Genomic DNA, 17,611 nt, shown 5'->3' with positions numbered 1-17,611 from the left:
GAGTTACTTTAACTAATAATAAACTGTTACTTATATTCAACACCGCTGGTTTTCCCTTCCAGGAAATCAAGCTGTGCTGTTAGTAGATGTGAACATCTGTTGTTGTCATGTGTTTATACTGAACTCAACTCAACACATCTTCAACTTCAACTTAATTGTCAAATCACAGATTTACAGGGGTGAAAAAAAATAAAGTGTGTGAAATTCTGATCTCCCTCCCTGATCCCTGAACAGAGCTATGCTACTGCACAGTATGTTTGAAAACTGGATGGAAGTCTTGTGTCAAAATTGCATTTTCTTCTGTCTCTTGCATAGAGTTAAAAATAATCTCTTGGTCTTCGTGTGACTTTCTTCTTCTTCTTCTTCTTCTTCTTCTTCTTCTTCTTCTTCTTCTCCTCCTCCTCCTCCTTCTTCTTCTTCTTCTTCTTCTTCTTCTTCTTCTTCTTCTTCTTCTTCTTCTTCTTCTTCTTCTTCTTCTTCTTCTTCTTCTTCTTCTTCTTCATCATCATCTTCTTCTTCTTCTTCTTCGTCATCTTCTTCATCTTCTTCTTTGTCTTCTTCTTTGTCTTCTTTATCTTCGTCTTTTTTATCTTCATCTTCATCTTCTTCCTCTTCTTCATATTCTTCTTCTTCATTTTCTTCTTCTTACAAATACAGTAATATTGTTTACTGTGAGTATTAACAGACTGTACTGTATTGGGCAATGTTTTGTACAGCAAGGCAGTGCAAGGATGTCAATGGGGCTTTTAGCGATAAGCTGAACTTGTTTGCGTGTTCTTTGCTGGGTTCTTTTTGTCTGACAACTGTCATCGAATTAATTCCTTGTAATTATGTAAAACTAACCCTAACCCTGCGATCACTGAATATATACTAAAAAATGTGTATGATGGTTGTGGTGTGGTTCCCTGTTTGCAGTGTATCATATTGATATGTTTGTTTTTGTGTCCTACAGTAATTTACTCTGCCTGTGACAGATGAAAAGCACTTTTGTTTTGTTTCATTCCAAAGGGTAAAATGAGAGCGTTTCAGTACGTATACGCAATCCATTAGTATAAATGATAAGTATACTACACAGTCAGAACCGGACTATTGATTCAACTCTTGAAAGGCTTTTTACAGTAGGCAAAAAAATGTAATACACTCGGATATTAATGTAGTGTATCCACTTATAGCATAAAATGTGTTCTGGTGCCTTGTTTTGTGTGCCTTAATTGTAGCGTATTAAACTCAGCTTTTCTATTTTTGTCTATGATAATTCTCCTTTATGGCACAATGTCTTAAGCCATTTGTGTGATGTACAGTGCGAAGTTGTGTTTTCATTTTTAATTGGGATTATGTATTTATATTAATACAATCTACAATATACATGCTTAACAGTGATGTTATAGTAGTATTATTTTGTCTCTTTGGGAGTATAATAGCAGGCAAGTATGGACAACCTAGCAAGAGAGAGATACATAAAACAGTTGTATTGTTTAAGTTACAACAACAAAAACATGTTCTGTTTCTTTGCTGCTCCCCTAATAGTATACTCCTTTTAACCCATTAAGGCCTGAGGCCGATTCTACAATGCCTTCTAAAACAGTAGTTTTCATGGGGTTTAATGGGTTAAAAGACCACAGTGCACTAAAGCCCATTGTGTCATTTTAAACTGGACACTTTACACTCTCAGAGCTAAATTAACAATGAGGATTTTACTGTGTGCATTTTGTCAACATGCTGTATTAAGTATTCATGTTGCACTTTCCTGTATCTGTGAGCTTTGAATGTCAAAACATTGTTCACATGGACAATAAAATGAATTATATCTTCTTGGCAGAATGACAAATAGATTTCTTCATTTGAAGACAGTATGAAAGACTTGCATTGTTGGACTATGCATGTCTGCCACGGTTTGTTTCAGTCTTGTGTTTTTCCAGGCATACACTCATACAGTCAGATTGCACATCGTACATACTTTACTGCAGTGGTTCTCAAACATTTTCATATCAAGGATGCCTAAATTGACATATATTTGGCCATGGACCCCCATCTGAAAAAATTATTCTAAATTATTCTACATTAAAAAAAAAATATATATATCAAAATTGTATACATATATTTTTTTTATTGCAGATCTACTGGCTTATCTGCAATTGTGAGCTTGTGTGAGCTTGTAGATCTGCTATTATTGAAAAGCCAAAGCACAAAATTGGGTTAAAGTGATTAAACTGCTCTAGTTAATAGTTTTAGCTGGGGACCCCCTGGAATCCCCTCAAGGACCCCTGGGGGTCCCCAGACCCCACTTTGAGAACCGTTGCTTTACTGTATGGATTCCAATATCGGTCTGAATAACAATAGACAATTGATTATATAAAGAGGTTAATGAGGGAAGCCATTGGTTATGTACAACCTAGCTATGCTTTGCAAAGAAACAATGCGATAAATTCATTGCACTGATTCAGTCTTTGTTTGTTGTAGGAGGTAAAGTTAGTGTTTCCATGGTGAAGCACATTCAAGGTGATGGGGAGGCATTGATTGTCACAGTGACCTTGCTCACTGTGAGCTTTCATTTGCAGTCTCTTCTCCACAGTTTGCCAGTGAAATGAAGCTAATCATCACAGTTGTTGTTGTTGCTGCTGTGTTGAACTAGTGGTGGATGATGAAGAGCTACGTTTACCACAGTGTAAAAACACTTTGTTACAAGTAAAAGTCCTGCATTCAAAATCTTATAAGTCAAAGTACAAAAGTATTAGCATCAGTAACAACGGTAAAGGTACTCATGCAGAATCATATCATGTTATTATTGGATAACATGTTGATCATTAACCACTTAAGCCCTAACTATGACTCTTAATTTGATAAATTATAAATTCATATTTTTGTGTAATATATTGTATTGGTAATCTAGTTATAAGTATATCATAGATGAGAGACAGGTTTGTGCTCTTGTTGAATTATCAAAAAAAAAAGGGTTTCCAGTCAGATGCAGATAAGCCACAGAAAAAAAAAACAAGAACACAAAAGAAATGCTGGCACACCAACAAAATTAATGTTCAACGACGTTTGGCAAGTGCAAAAATAGTTGTATAATATTTTGCATTCCTTTTGTCTCGTTAACATAGTTATTTAAAACATAAATGTAATCAAAAAAACTATAGACCACTTTAAAGATTAGTCAAACATATCAAATAATTTAAGAAAGAGGCAAAACATTGAAAATAGCTGATCTGCAAGCTCACAACGCCTCGCAACAAGAGGCATTGTGAGCTTGGAGATCTGCTATTTTCACAATATTTACTGTATCTGTGGAACCGAGTCAAACTAAATGTAATGCCTCAACTCCTACAATTTCAAGTGCTTGTCATGGTGATGATGGGAGCCACTTAAGGGCATCCATGCAAACCTTCTGACATAACAAATCAAACTGCCTCCTCCTTCCTCTGGGAGATCTGATCTGCTTTTCACCATGGCAACAAAGAACTTGCAACACTATGCTCAGGAGACTTCATATTAATGTATCAATTCATCTATTTCAGTGGTAGTACATTTACTCAAGTACTGTACAATTTCTACTTTACTTGAGTATTTCCATTCTTCGATATTTTATACTTCTACGCCACTACATCTCAGAGGCAAAGGTTTTGACTTTTTCTCCACTACAATTATTTGAAATGTTTAGTTACTAGTAACTTTGCAGATTTAGATTATTATTACAAATAGACCTTAACCCTTATTAGCCTTATTTTATACTTGGGGATATTCAGAAATAGCAGATCTACATGCTCACAACGCGTTGCATTCTTTTACTTATAGGTACTTTAAGTATATTTTGACACCAAAACTTTAGTAGGCCTACTTTTACTCAAGTAACATTTTGAATACTATCCTTTTACAAAGTAAAAGATTTGAAAATCCCTACGTTGTTTTACAAAGTAAAAATCCAGTTGTGGGATTGCTACTTTTAGTGAAGAAATAGAATTGGCGTACTTCCTCCACCAGTGATTTAATTATTTTACATAGTGACAATATTTGTGCCCTTGTGGGACCTCATCTCATCCTCGTTTGCCACATGGAAGACTGCTCTGGAAGAATTATGTAACAACAAACAGATCTCACAGGCCTAATTATTAACAAGGTTTTTGGCATGTGGGGGTGGTGGTGGCTGCCAGTCTGTCTCACTTGTGCAATGATGCATCACATCACACCCACCGTAATAATAACTAAGATCTTTTGGCCTGACCAAGATTTGCATGGTTTTACAGGCCAAAGTTGGCTGATAATAAGTATTGTTCAAACAAGCACGATGCTTGCAATGGAAGCATGTCTACATTCCATGGATGCAAACACTGTGCCTCTAAAAATATATATATATAGATTATTGTGCTATAACTGTTATTGTTGTGTTATGTATTTGTTATAGCCTAATCTATATTGTTCATAATGCCATTGACTCTATGTGTGTTGCATGCCAAAGTCCCATTTTATAATATGACACTATATTTGACAACAACATAGCCTATCGACTATGACACATTAATTCTGATACTATATTCAGTGGTGTAAAGTAGCTAAGTTCATTTACTCAAGTACGGTAGGCTACTTGAGTAAAATGTTTTGGGACTTTGACTTTACTGGAGTATTTCCAATTTTCAATACTTTTACTTCCACTCCATTACATCTCAGAGGCAAAAATTTTACTTTTAACTCCACTACAATTATTCGAAAACTTTAGTTACTAGTTACTACTACTCAACCCTACATTTTGGCCTTTTGAAAATAGCCAATCTACAAGCTTATCTTCCTACCTGTGCTGCGATGCAAGGCATTGTTGTTCTGCTATTTTCAAAAGATTTGTATACATATTGAACTTTTGAAGTTCAATATGGTTCAACATTCTGCATAATGGGTACTTTTACTTTTGGTACTTTACTGTAAGTACATTTTGATACCAATACTTTTGTACTTTTACTCAAGTAGATTTTGAATTCTGGACTTTTACTTGTAACAGATTATTTCTACATTATAGTATTGATACTTTTACTTAAGTAAATTTTTTTAGTAGGCCCTACTTCTTCCACCACTGCATAATGGTCACAACACATGGGTATGGTATGGGTAACAAAGGCTGAAGTACATTGCCAGGCATATTATGGGACAAAAGCCTTTCTTTGGCAGCTGCAGTCCTTCAACCTCGCCACAAGAGGACAAGCGTGTCTAACACACCATTGGTCAGACCTTCATTTATACAGTCTATGGGTCAGACGCATTAGTGCCGAGCAGCGTGATCTAATATGAGAGTGACGACAGTGTTGACTCCCATTGTAAGAATGGAATGCAGAAATGCTCGTTCTTTTGCAATGACATAGTTCCAATGTTTGGAACTACAGCCCAGGCGGCTGCTTTGCGGCAAGATCAAAGCGTGTCAAAACTCTCTCTCTCTATGGGTCTGGTGCCGAGGTGCTGCCAAAGGGGTTGCCATGTCCGCTTATTATAAGCGACTTTGGGCTTGTTTTTTGTAAAGTTGCTTGAAAATATTGGTAGTTGTGGGTTGTGTTTTTTTGGCCTTGTTCCTAAAGTGTAGTTGCTTATTTGGGCTTGTTTCCTATTGTCGTTTGTAAACCAGTGGTTCTTAAACATTTTCATGTCAAGGACTCCCAAATTAATATGTATTTGTCATTTTGTCCACAGACCCCATCTGAAAATATATTGTGCCAGGGACCCCCCATACAAGATTTGTGTTGTTAAAAAATTTTTTTCACAAATGTTACCTTTCTCTTTTTCAAATTCATTTTTTCTTCTTTTGAAAATAGCAGATCTACAAGCACACAATGCGTCGCATAGCGACGCCTTGTGTAGCCAAGGACCAAGGAAGGACCCCAATGGAAACAAGACTGCAAGGACTTTTTTGGACGGACCTTTAAGACAAAGTATTATAAATGTAATTGTGCTGTTTACGTTTTTTGCCTAATAAAATATTCAATCAATCAATCAAGTCACTTCTTTTGGGCTTGTTTTCATAGACCCGGTTGCTTATTTCTCTCGCAGTATCTGGCAACACTGGCTGCCAACCAATAGAATGACTTTGTACCCCTGCTGCTTCCGGGTGTCTTTAAAGCCCTTTGGCTTCTGATGCGCCTTTATTTTGTAAGATAAGATACACGTTTTAAAACATTTTAAAAATGAATAGAATATTTGGACGGGGGACTCCGAAAGCGCCTCCTCCAAACCTATCGGATTGCATAGGCAGTGTAAGTATCAATCTGTTGCAAAACCCAGTGTTTTACCGTTATCTGATAGTTCTGATTTATTTATTTAGCTAATCATATTTTGTGTAGACAAGGGAAGGCAGTCGTATGATTTAGTATATTAGCGTCCCGTATATAAGACACTGTCCAGACGTTTGTCTTAACCTTAAACATTAAACACATTGCAGCACATTAAAACCATATTTTTTCATCACAAATAAAACATTGAACCCATTTCAACCCATTTTCGATTAATTGAATGCACAGGACCCCAATGAAAACAAGCCATAGTGCTTTCTTGGGTTTATCCTTTTGGCATCCTTTTGTATGGAACTGTACCTGTGCTTTTTTTTTCAAATTGTTGATAAAGTATTCAATCAATCAATCAATCAATCAATCAATCAATCAATCAATCAATCAATCAATCAATCAATCAATCAATCAATCAATCATTTCCCTTACCCTAAACCTAACCACCTCACCCTAACCCCCAAAGTACCTCCCAACCTCAACCTTTTATTATTATTGTTACATCTATTTAACAATAAAGCAATGTCCTCGTGGGGACCAGAACAATTGTTTTGGTCCCCATGAGGAATTTTTTGTATTTTTTTTAAAGATTTTCTAAAATTTTACTATCCTTTTGGTCACCACAAAGACAGTAAAACATTATAGCCTATCTATAACACACACACACACGCATGCACGCACGCACGCACACACGCACGCACGCACATATCTATAACACACACACACACACACACGCTGAAGATCATTATGTTATTGTTTATGCCTTTTATTTCTCTCATAGGTTGATGCCAGAGCAGAGTCTATTGAGAAGAAGGTTGCCAGACTTGATTCTGAACTTGTCAAGTACAAAGATCAAATGAAAAAGATGAGAGATGGTCCTTCAAAGGTATGACACTACACCTAAGCATTTCTACAAGGGGCGGCCATAGCTGAGTGGTTAGTGAGCCCGCCTAGGGAACCAGCTGGCCCTGGTTGCCCCAGGTTCGATTCCAGGCTATCCCAGCATATGTGCCGATGATATGAAATTTGTCCCTGAGCAAGACTCTTAACCCCAATTGCTCACAGGTTCTCATTGGAAACAAGACCGCAAGGACTTTCATGAACGACCTGTTAAAAGGAATTATCCTTATCCTTATCCTTACAAATGCCTTCTAAATCAGTAGTTCTCACACTTTAAAGATTAAAAAAAAAAATCAAACATAGCAGATGTACAAGCTCGCAGCACTGTGAACTTGTATATCTGCTATTTTTGAATAGCCAACGCAAACATCTAAAATGACACAGATGCTTTCCCGGTTTTAATGGGTTAATCTAATAATTTATCATCTTTAGTGATCATAAATGTAATTTATTCTTCTGTTTTCATATGTAGAATATGGTGAAACAGAAGGCAATGAGGGTCCTGAAGCAAAAGCGAATGTGAGTCCTGCATTGTCCAAGTTACTCCTACGTTCCTGTATTTTAACATCTAGATGTGATTGATTACCATAGATGTGACTGCATGCAAAATACAAGCATTACTCCTCAACAAGCTGTGGGGGTTGTTTACATTTCCGCTATCCTGTTTTAGGTATGAAGGTCAAAGGGATCAACTGGCGCAGCAGTCTTTTAACATGGAGCAGGCAAACTACACCATCCAGTCACTAAAGGACACCAAAACAACGGTGAGAGTCAAACACGTACAGTAGATCCAGTCTGTCCAGATCCAGAGCTGTCCTCCTAACAAATGTGTGCTGTGCATTATAAACCTTTTACATGTGAAGAGACAGGTCATGCCTTTAATTCTTCTGGGAAGATAGAAAGGAGGATGCATTCCTGTTACCAATAATGCAATATCTCTAATATAGCCTATATCTTGCATGTCTTTTCTGTTCTTAGGTGGAGGCCATGAAGATTGGTGCAAAGGAAATGAAAAGAGCATACAAGGACGTCAAACTTGACCAGATTGAGGTATCTAATCATACACAGTGTTGCTGTCATTTCAGTAGTGTTCGTTAACACAGCACATACAATAAGGCCCATGTCAGGAACATTTAAATTATTTTTTAGATAATCTTCATTGATGATCTCTAACAAACAAAACAGAGTGTGAGGCTTTTCTTTTTTTTAATACAAGAGCTAATCCATACCTGGGGATGCACATGCCCCAACTACATGCAGTCTTGGGACTGCAACCACGACCACAGATCCTATAGAGTCTTCTAGACCATGGCAAAAATGCTATATAATAGCTTTGATTTTAGAAAAATGTAAAATTGTCATTCTCTTCATATGCCAATGATCAATGCCCATGTGCAGTTTCATATCCATTGGTCAACCCACCAATGAGAAAAACAAACAGATGGACAGAGATTTTTCTATTTTATAGTAGGATTATAAAAAAAATTAAAAACACTTTTTTTTAATTTTTGATTGAATACCTTATTAGCAGTTTTTTTTTAACGCACAGGAAAGTACAGTTCAATACAAGATCTGCTAAGAGGATTTTAAACCCAAGAAAGCCTATGGCTTGTTTCCATTGGGGTCCTTTGTACTCAATTCATTGAAACATTAATGACAGACAATACAAATATACACTACTATGCAGAACATCATATAAACAGTTTGAAAACAAAATGTCAACAAACAAAAAAAAAAGATTACAGTGAACAGTTCGAGGGGGAGGGCTAGGCTTTGACTTTTACACAGTTTTCTCACGTTTTTTCACGTAATTGCATTACAGTAGTGTAGAATGATCACTCCGGTTAAGTAGAAAACACACACCATCATGATTCCAGTTCTTAATAAAGACAATGCTGATGCTGATTACCACTTGCATCTTTTGTTTCCAGGATCTACAGGACCAGCTGGAGGACATGATGGAAGACGCTGGCGAAGTACAAGAAGCTCTGAGCCGCAGCTATGGAACACCAGAGATCGATGAGGATGATCTTGAAGCAGGTACAGTATGCCTGTCTGTGGCCAGGTACATGTTCACATGAGCGTTTGCAGGCCCAGATTAACGCACTTGCGCATGGGGCTGCAGCCCAGCGCACCAAGCTACGGGGGTCACAAAACCGGGGACCCCCAGGGTTCCTAGAGGTGATTCCAGGGGCCCCCAGGTAAGTAATTGATAGGTAGGAACACCTCAGAGTTCATGAAAATGTTTAGATTTTACAGTGTAGATTGAGATCCCAGAGATAAAAATCCTAGTATATCAAATGTGGGACGGCATAATGTATATCAAACCCAGGTCCTTGACATTAAAAAGGTTTAGAATCACTGCAATATGTGGCCAAAGCTGGGAATAGACAATGAAATGTGCATGACGGCCTGTCAATAGAGGGCGCTAGTGCACCGCACCACCTCTAGCTCTTCCTTGAATAAATAAAAATTACTTTAAAATATGTTCTATATATATTTTAAATGGTCAAACAAACAAGGTAAATATATGGTTAATTACTAGTGAGTAAAATGTATAATCTTCCATAAAATGTAGATAAAAACCGGTCTTTGTGTTGTCTAAACGTAATGGTGTGTGCTCAAACATCCTGTCGGTTGCAGTGAATATGGATAATATAATAGCCTACAGCAGCATTTTATTATTAGCCTATATGTACAAACAGGTGTAGTACTCATAATTTTTGCTCATGCAATTAGTTATGTGTGTCTTTCATAAATGAATGACAATAGCCTATAGGGCAGGGCCTATCAAAATAAACTAGTGTGTGATAACATAGTACATGTTATCCTACTATCCTACTATATAATTGGAGTACCGTCCGTCTTGGTGTCCGTCTTGGGTCGACCGACCGGCCGACCGGGTATGGGCTAGTTGGCTTAATTTTTGGTGTAGCACCACCTGGGGAAAAAATCCACCAGCCGCCACTGGAAGTGTGTATGCTTGCATTTTCAGAGCTGGACGCCCTGGGAGATGAGTTGCTGCTGGATGATGACAGCTCCTACCTGGACGATGCAGCTACCGCCCCTTCTATTCCCGAGGGAATCCCCAGCGACAGCAGCACAAACAAGGTATTTCGACGCTTGGTCAGGTGCTTTTCACATCTTATGCTGATGCAGAGACTGCTGTTTCCCGTACCATGTTAACGCAGAGAGAATTATCATTACCGATATACTCTGCAGATACTCTGCCTATCGGTATGCAACTCGAACAGCGCTTTGTTGGCAATGTTTTTGCCAGGTTGAGAACCACTGCTGTAAGTGACCGTGTATGGATGATTTTGCTAACATGCTTTACTTTGGTTCCAGGATGGTGTTTTGGTGGATGAATTTGGCCTGCCGCAGATACCTGCCACATAGAACAAGACTGGAGGAAACAGCTGCACTTCAACTGGAAACACTTTTATATGTAGAGTAACATTTATATACATGCAAAAAACAGTTTGACCTGAGAACACTACTGTATGGAAGTTGTCTTGGTGTTGGGTCGTCTGTTGTTGAATACAAGAACGCTCGCCCCAAAACACGCTCGCCCCGGGTCAAATCCGGCGACCTCAGAACTGTCGCCATCAGGTATTCCTAAACGTAACCTCAGTAAAACTATGCCTAAACCTAACCGTATTCCTAAACGTAACCTCTGTAAAACTATGCCTATACCTAACCTTATTCCTAACGTAACCTCAGTAAAACTATGCCTAAACCTAACCTTATTCCTAACGTAACCTCAGTAAAACTATGCCTAAACCTAACCTTATTCCTAACCTTAACCTCAGTAAAACAAATACAAGAACCACTGGGGTGAGCGGTCCGCGCAAAATATGGGGGCGAGTGTGTGTTGGGGCAAGTCTTCCGGTTACCGTTACTACTACCATGCTAGCATGTGGCCTTGTAACATACCATACAACATATCTTTTTTTTTTTGTAGTTTACACCTCGTCCTTGATTTGTCATTGTGTTGCTCATCGACAGTATTATTAGGTAGAATTAATTTATTACTATTTGTTGTCAATGTTTTTGTTTTGTTTGTATATTTGTTTGTTTGGAATGCTGAAACGCACTGGTTTAGACATTGATTTCAGAGTTCTGAAAAGGTTGTATTCCAGTGTTGAATACGTGTGTCATTTGAAACAAACAAAAAATAAATTTGTATTTAAAAATCAAGATCTGTTAATTTAATACACTATTAGACATGAGTGGGATGCATTTCATGTTCTCTTTCACCCCTTTTGCTTGATATATTTTCCTTGGCAGGTTGTTTTCTTGCTCGGCTTTTTGGTGCTTTGAAATGGTGACTTTTTTTTATTCTAACAGTAATTAATATAGCATAATAAGATCCAAAACATGGGTAATGTGCTAACTATTACTAATAATGAATAGACCCCATGAGAGGTTGTAGTAGATACAAATTTGCCTGCATGCTTTCACACATGCATTATTTACTGCAGTGGTTCTCAACCTGTAGATCCACCAGGGGGATCCCCACATGATTTTGGGGGGTCCCCAGATGACAGTGAAGTGACAATTAAAGACTTCTAAGACCTTTTTAATACCTAAAAAAAAGACCATTACTCCATTAAAAGTAATCAACAAACTATACTATAAAAACTGGTCAAACATTGGCCAAATCGTCAAATAATAAAAGAAGCAAAAAGTGTGTAACTGAGTCAAACCTTATCAGGGTGGAGGTTCCCAGTTCAAATGATTATTTTGGGAGGTCACAGCCTGAAAAGGTTGAGAACCAATGATTTCCTGCACTATATTTCACATGCACTATTTTAAAAAATATATATATTTAAAGAATGTAAACAGTAATATTTTATTTGTCATGGTGGATGTGTCATAACACAATAATAGCTTTCACTTTTATTATAACATCAGTGACATTGTGAAATTAATTGCAAGATGTATTGATAGATATAGCCTAGTATTATCTATTAGTAGTTTTGACCCAACCTGTACTGTAAATACATGCAATTGCGTGAGGAGGATGTCGCTTGCCAAAGATCATTCTTTTTAACCTCGCTTCACCAGGCTTTCCGCAGCACCCGTGGGAAGCCTGGTTTCTATTGTGAATCAACCAGTGTGATCCGGTCTAGAGCCCGCCTACTGTATTTGGTCATTTAGACACACACAGATGCAAGAAACGTTTCCGTATCCGGTATGGACCCAGACCGGATCAGCAACTTGCAAAGTAACTTGATCCCAGCTCTATGTTCTTTTTGACAAGCGACGCCGGCTGTAGTTTCCTGTACATCCAGGAAGTTGTTAGCCCTTAGCCACGAAGCTAACAGCATCAACTTGGAGTTGCTGCAGTCAGTGAGACAGAAGAAGGACTAGAAATGGCAGAACAATCGATAACCGTGACAGTTGCATGCGGTAAAGCAACGTTCCCCCCCAGTACATAATAATGACAATGTCTAGGAGTTACTGTACTACGTGCAACGATGTGAATTAGAAAAACCATTGCTAGGATAATATGCGCTGTACTACCAGTTCCTATATATGAGCTAATGTACCTTTAGCTTAGCTAGAAAGCTAGCCTTGTTAGAATATTTCTCTGATGATGGGCGTCAAGTCAAATTGCATAATCGTGACACTGATGATAGCCCTACTGTTTGTGCTGATGTTTCAATTGTACCATCCCATCCCATCCCCTCCTGGCCTGTACTTTATTGGTCTCCCTCTTTTATAGGCTCTGCAAAGCACAGCATCACGCTAACTGGACAGGATGGAAACGAACCCCTCCTGAAGGAGCTGTCTGAGGCTGTCACTCAGGCCACAGGAGTTCCAGCACCTTCACAGAAACTCATCTTCAAAGGTAAACGAGTCATGCTTTCCGTCTTGAGCCCATTGCAGAATCAGGAATGCCTTCTAAATCAGGGGTCTTCAACAGGGGGTCCGGGACCCCTAGGGGGTCCTCAGAGTTACTACAGAGGGTCCGCCAAATCTTTGTGTGATATGATTTTTTTTTTTTACCTTAACCACTTGAACCCTAGCATCCCTTTTCTGAGGAGCACTTTAGCCAAAAATAGCAGATCTACAAGTTCACAACGCCTCGCATCACAAAGAGGTTACAGGTGTAGAGGGAAAAAAGAGCAGACTAAGTTAAAAAAAAAACTTTAATCTGAAACACAATTTTATACAATATAGAGTAGGGGGTCCCTGCTTCATCTCTCTCTCAGCTAGGGGGTCCTTGGCCTGAAAACGTTGAAAACCCCTGATTTAGTTATTTCTCTTAACCCATTAAGAAAGACCTGAGGCCGATTCTACAAATGCCTTCTAAATCAGTAGTTCTCAAACCTTTTGGTGCCAAGGAGCCCCAAATTGATATATATTTTTCAAACATGTTCAAAAATAGCAAACGTACAGTGTGAGCTCGTATGTCTTAAAAATCTAAAATGCACAGATGCTTTCCCGGTTTTAATGGGTGGTTTAATCCAGAGTGATTTACAGTAAGCAAGGACAACACGAGGATAATACATCAATTGCATAGAAATAGTCATCTAGGATCAGAGTTAAACCAAGAACCTATCATCAGTCTAAACAGTATAATATTTTCCAAAAATCTATAATCTGGAATCAGAATAATTCCTTTGCCATTGCACAGTGTTGTGCAACCACATTTTGTAGCAGTCCTGACAGTGAATTCACATACTGTAACAGTACATTTTAATATAACATTAAACTAAACTGATTTAATGCATTAAATGTAAAAAAACGACGACGACGATTCGCAGCTGAGATATCACACTTCAGGATAATGCACATTTGCTGAATTGGCGTAGTTTTTGTTGTTAAAATGTTAATTTCTCACATGGCTCTGTGGTAGACGTTGTTCTCAAGTTTGTTTGTGATTTGGTAGACCTATCATCTACCACAGGGCAGCAGCTGAAACTGCTGATGTCCAGGTTAGGGTTTTTCTTTCAGTGTGTTGGTCGCTCTACTGAGGGTAACATGTCCTAATGTTGAACATTAACATAATTTTCTTGATATTTGTTATACCACGTTACAGGCAAATCACTTAAGGATATGGAACAAAGTCTGTCCAGTTTTGGAATAAAACAAGGCTGCAAACTCATGATGATTGGAAAGAGGGTAAGTTCTGTGCAAGTTTGATTGCTTTTATTTGGTGTCACTACATAAAAAAGAGCACAGTAGCACTTACCGTCGAGGATTAAAACACAATAAATCCCAAGGGCTTATTTCCATTGTGGTCCTCTTCACGTAAAAACATTTACAACATATAACAAAAAATAACACAACAGTACAGCAACAAATGTACATAAAATAACTGAATCTAAGAATTGTGCAGTCAATAATTTTAAAACTATATTAAATTAAATGCTAAAATGTACCAGTGCGTAGACCGGTCAGTCTTTTAAAGTGCATATTTTAACATTGAAAAAACATTTGGGTTATAGCAGCAGCAGGGCAAAGGGATTATGGATATTATTTTGACTAAAAATGCTCCAGAAAACCTTCCTAAAACGAAAGGAGAAAAAAAAGCCTAGGATTTACCTGTTTTGTAGACAATATTTAAGAGCTCTTTTTAAGGTGCTCAGAGAAGCGCTTTTGGATTATCTGATGTGAGACAAACTGCAGACGTCATCAAGTACTAACATCTGCTTTCTGGACAGAATAGTCCAGAAGAAGAAGTTGAGCTAAAGAAGCTCAAAGACATTGAGAAGTCAGTGGAACTGACGGCCAAGAAGCTGGAACTAGTCGACGGAGAGTTGACAGGACTCAAGAATGTAGGTGCACATTTTCCATAACAAATAACTTGGCTGTTGTGTTTCTTGGTGCTGCAAGCTCACAACGTGTCGCTGTGAGCTTGTAGATCTGCTATTTTCAGTGAGCGACATCAGCGTGCAACTAAATATAAATCATGCTTTGCAGTCAATGTCAGTGTTTTTCTCCCACAGGGTTTCCTAGCGAAGGCTCTTCAGGCAGAAGCGTTGGGTAAATTGGACCATAGAGTGAAAGTCGCAGCCGAGCAGTTTATGAAGATCCTGGAGCAAGTAGATTCCATGGTAAATTCTGTGCGATAGCTGCTGCCGTCATCTGTTCTTTGGCTATATTCAGACTGACAGCCCAAATCTGACTTTTGGCCTATCCAGATTGGAATCAGATTGACAGCAGGAAACTGAGTTGCTTTAATGCTAGTAAACACTCCCTGACCATGGTCAACAGGTCTAACAATCACTGAGTGTGATCTCACTTTTAACATCATCTCTTGATATGGGAACCTCTCAGTTACTGGTAGGAACAAGCTCACCCAGGTAGTGAACCAGGCCATTAAGACCATGGGAGACAAACGGATGCAACTTCAGGACATTGTACAACCACTCCATAACAAAAAAAGTAATTCAGGTATATAATGACCGTACTCCTTCACCCATCATTCGAGCTGCTACCATCAGGCAGGAGGCTAGGCTCCCACTAGCTAATAAAAAAAAAAGTGGAAGAATTCATTTGTGCCCTCTGCTGTGGATATTTTAAACAAGAACATTTTAAAATAGCGACACATAATCACATACGACAGTGTAAGTTAATCGCTACTCACGCCTCACCTACTGTATGTCATTACCACATCAACCAATGGATATAGATCGACAATGTCTGAATACACAAATCCGATTTGATCACTTGCAGTCCAATGACCTCTATGATTAACACCAAAGTGTTTCTTCTTTTATCAGGATGTGCCAGAAAACTTTAACGATTGCAAAATGAAAAAAAAAGGGATGGTGAAAACTGTGCAGGTTAGTGTTTGTAACTCAAAATGAGCATTATTTTAATGATACATCTTTGGGAGAATTGAGTAAAGTAGTATTAACTGTCGTTATTTTGTTTCCTCAGGACTTTCTAGCCCAGTGTGACAAGATCGAGGCTGGTATATCAGAGCACCTTGCAAAGATCCAGTCAAAAAATCTAGCCCTGGCAGAGTAGTGCTACAACGCATTCCCATGTACTGTACATTGCTCTGTGAGCAGCTAAAAACTGTACTGACGGCTTCAGTTCTGGAGCAGGTCTTTGTCTATTTATTACTCTTTGTGTGTGTGTGTGTGTGTGTGTGTGTGTGTGTGTGTGTGTGTGTGTGTGTGTGTGTGTGTGTGTGTGTGTGTGTGTGTGTGTGTGTGTGTGTGTGAGAGTGACTGTGTGTGTAAGAATGCCCTGAAGACAATGAACCGCATGAAACAAAAGCCTGAATGTGAACAGTGATCATGTTTGGTGATGGTTGAGCACCACCTCTGAAAGAGCATGGATGTCTTAGGTTCTCAGGGACAGAGATACGGTGCTCTCTAAGAGGCTTTCACCACAAACAGTATAAAAGGATCAGGGGTTCTTTTAATTTTGACAAAGTATGCTGAATCTCGATGTACTGTACATGGTTTCTTATGGTACAACAAGAACATCCAAAACTCTCACATTCATAAAAAATTACATGTTACCAATTTGTGTGAAGGAATACAGAAAATGAAGACATTTTCACAGTCATGCAACCTGTCTTGCAAAATCGGGAGATGGATTTGTTCAAGGTAGGGTAAGTGATTTGCAATTATTCAAATAATTGCAAAATGGGTCTATGTTCTGATAGTGCTCGTTACTATAGAGTGTCCTGTCCATATAAGGAGTCTCCATGTCTCTCCAGCTCTTTATAAAACAGAAAAAGCATTTTCGTTTCAGTTTCAGTTTCATTTCCAATTTTATCCAATCAGGATAGAGAACTCAATCAGGATATTGATTAAACAAGTGAAATTGGAAGTGATGACACTAAGAAATGAGTAGGCAAAATTTGAACAGGAACACTATAAAATGAAGCTTAAAAATGGGTACTTTCTCCTGATTGGCTGAGATTTTCACCTACCAGAAAATGTATTTTCTGTTTATTAAAGAGCCGGGGAGACTCCTGTTACTGAACAAACACTCTATAGCAATGATTACTATCAGAATATAGTGCTTTAACCTTTTAACAAATTACTTTTTGTTTTAACCCAAAAATATCACTTACCCTACCTTTAACAACGTAAGCCCTATTTTATACTTTCAAAAATCTTCAAGAGTAATGTACGAGTTTGCAGCGCGTTGCAATGAAGGTTTTTGTATGTTTTCGGCTATGCCATGCCCAAAGTAGGGACACCAGGGTGAAAGTGGTTAAACTACAGCAAGGGTCAGTGCCAAACCAGTCAAGTTTGTCATGTATATCCATACATCTCTGCATATATGCTGTTCATGATGATTACACATTTCCTCAGTGATTTTGTGCATTTGATCTCACAAATTAAAATGAATTTGAGAGTGGTTTGTTTCTTTGAAGGCATGACTCCATAGTGCTTCAGTTAGCCTCAGGGCAGACAAAGTTGTTTTAGAAGAGGTGGATACATCCCCTCAGTTTTGATATAACAAATAATGGG

At 38.3% G+C, this 17,611-nt stretch overlaps 2 protein-coding genes across 2 annotated transcripts; both read left to right on the top strand.

The window, feature by feature from the left end:
- The first annotated feature begins 6,100 nt into the window (after window positions 1-6,100).
- On the top strand, window positions 6,101-11,351 carry LOC308093832 (charged multivesicular body protein 5-like). Its single transcript, XM_080440207.1, has 8 exons — window positions 6,101-6,230; window positions 7,039-7,143; window positions 7,630-7,676; window positions 7,828-7,921; window positions 8,136-8,207; window positions 9,089-9,197; window positions 10,153-10,268; window positions 10,506-11,351. The coding sequence occupies exons 1-8, from the start codon at window positions 6,162-6,164 to the stop codon at window positions 10,554-10,556; spliced, it is 663 nt and encodes a 220-aa protein (XP_080296333.1). The 5' UTR covers window positions 6,101-6,161; the 3' UTR covers window positions 10,557-11,351.
- A 1,105-nt stretch (window positions 11,352-12,456) lies between these two features.
- Window positions 12,457-17,495, top strand: bag1 (BCL2 associated athanogene 1). Its single transcript, XM_080440209.1, has 7 exons — window positions 12,457-12,572; window positions 12,889-13,014; window positions 14,209-14,291; window positions 14,834-14,947; window positions 15,119-15,226; window positions 15,896-15,958; window positions 16,056-17,495. The coding sequence occupies exons 1-7, from the start codon at window positions 12,536-12,538 to the stop codon at window positions 16,143-16,145; spliced, it is 621 nt and encodes a 206-aa protein (XP_080296335.1). The 5' UTR covers window positions 12,457-12,535; the 3' UTR covers window positions 16,146-17,495.
- The last annotated feature ends 116 nt before the right edge of the window (window positions 17,496-17,611 follow it).

Source organism: Gymnoscopelus braueri (assembly GCF_963280865.1).
Source record: "Gymnoscopelus braueri genome assembly, chromosome: 10".
Taxonomy (NCBI): domain Eukaryota; kingdom Metazoa; phylum Chordata; class Actinopteri; order Myctophiformes; family Myctophidae; genus Gymnoscopelus; species Gymnoscopelus braueri.
This window is presented reverse-complemented; position numbering and strand designations above follow the sequence as displayed.